At 35.1% G+C, this 1511-nt stretch overlaps 1 protein-coding gene across 1 annotated transcript; it reads left to right on the top strand.

Moving 5' to 3' along the window:
* Positions 1-336: 336 nt before the first annotated feature.
* Tsp_09486 (conserved hypothetical protein) lies at positions 337-1147 on the top strand (the record flags this gene model as incomplete). Its single annotated transcript, XM_003371230.1, has 2 exons — positions 337-485; positions 759-1147. Coding segments are annotated over 2 exons (538 nt in total), but the record flags the coding sequence as incomplete, so codon positions are not given.
* Positions 1148-1511: the final 364 nt, after the last annotated feature.

Raw genomic sequence — 1511 nt, 5'->3', positions numbered from 1 at the left:
TAGCTGGATGCTAATAATGCTCTCTTGTCTTCTCTGCACAGTGCTGCATTGCCAATGTAGTTTTCTCAAGTCATCAGGTATAATTTATTTTATAAATAAATGCAAATGAACGTTGACGGAAATTATGTTTTACCGGTAAATATAAAAATAAGCATGTATGTATGTATGCTTGTGTTGCATTGTTAAAGCTGTTGATGAGTTGAATTTTATCAGGAATATATATGTTTAGTTTATTTTAAAGTTATTTTAATTATTATTATGTTGCTTGTTTCAGTCAATTAGTCCATCAAATTTTGCTCCTGGTTTCATTTCGCCAACAAGCTATTTATTCTGCAGTCCGTTGACAACTCCCAAACAGACACCGCGTTCGACACCAATACCACCACGACTTTTGTTCGAAGAAGCCGGACCTGAATTGGCTTATTTAATGCAGTCGATGTTCTCCAATCCCAGTGTTGACGAATCTAGTATTCTTTTAAAAGATGGTATGAAAATTATCATATTTTTATGTGCTCAATTAAGAAAGAGGAAACGAAAAAAATCCTGATATACATCACTGAAAACGAATTGAGATGTTGAATGAGTTATTATTATTATTATTCATTTTTAATACCATTCTAACTTATAGTAGCCGTGGAGAACTACTTGTGAGTTCAGTTATGAAGTACAGGATTTTGTTTCAAATAACTAATAGCTGCTCTTTGCAGAAAGTGTATTTATGTACGTTTTTTATTGGTGATTGGTATTTTTGCTTTCAGTGTCGGATCAATTTTTGAACTTTTTCAACAGTAATCAGTCAACTTGCATTGCATCTTCAAATTCTGGCAACAACAATAATACAGGCGTTGTATCACCTTCAATGTTTACGTGTACATCATTTGCAGCATCTTTGCCAACGTCCAATGATGAAGCCGCTGCCGAAGCAAGTCCTCGTCCTTTGGATCTTTCGTTGAACACTGTGACAAGTAGTAATCACGCTAGCCGCAGAAAATCGAATAGAGTCTCTCAAGCGTGTTATACTTTTATACCGGATGTGGCCGATTCCAATTCCTGCTTGATGGGATGCAGTTGTGAGACTGATTTGTCTTTGGAATGTTCCAGCCAATCTGTCGGCTCCCCTCCTGCCAAGAAGACGAAACGTCTTTGAGATTTTCCCATCCACTTTTATTGCTTGTCAGTATTAAGGTTGTTTCAGTTTTGCAGGTTTTCATTTTTCATGTGTGATGGTATAATACCGCCGAGTAACACTCTGATATTTAAATGAAACTGCTTTACAATACCGGGAAAAATAGTGCTGACATTAACAGAACGATATTGTAATGCAGCAGAAGTCAGGAGATCAGTGATAATAACAACGTTATTGACAGAAAATACCTAAATTACGAACTTGGGGGCAACAGCAGTGATCATTGCAACTTATCAAGTCTTCGTGTAATAATTTAAAAAGCTTTGATAATAAATTTTTGAAAAAAATCTTTTTTTGATTTTTTGTCTTTAAAGCATAAAACAAT

The sequence above is a fragment of the Trichinella spiralis genome (assembly GCF_000181795.1).
Source record: "Trichinella spiralis strain ISS 195 chromosome Unknown Scfld9, whole genome shotgun sequence".
NCBI lineage: Eukaryota > Metazoa > Nematoda > Enoplea > Trichinellida > Trichinellidae > Trichinella > Trichinella spiralis.
The sequence above is the reverse complement of the archived record's forward strand: the minus strand, read 5'-3'. Positions and strand labels throughout refer to the sequence as shown.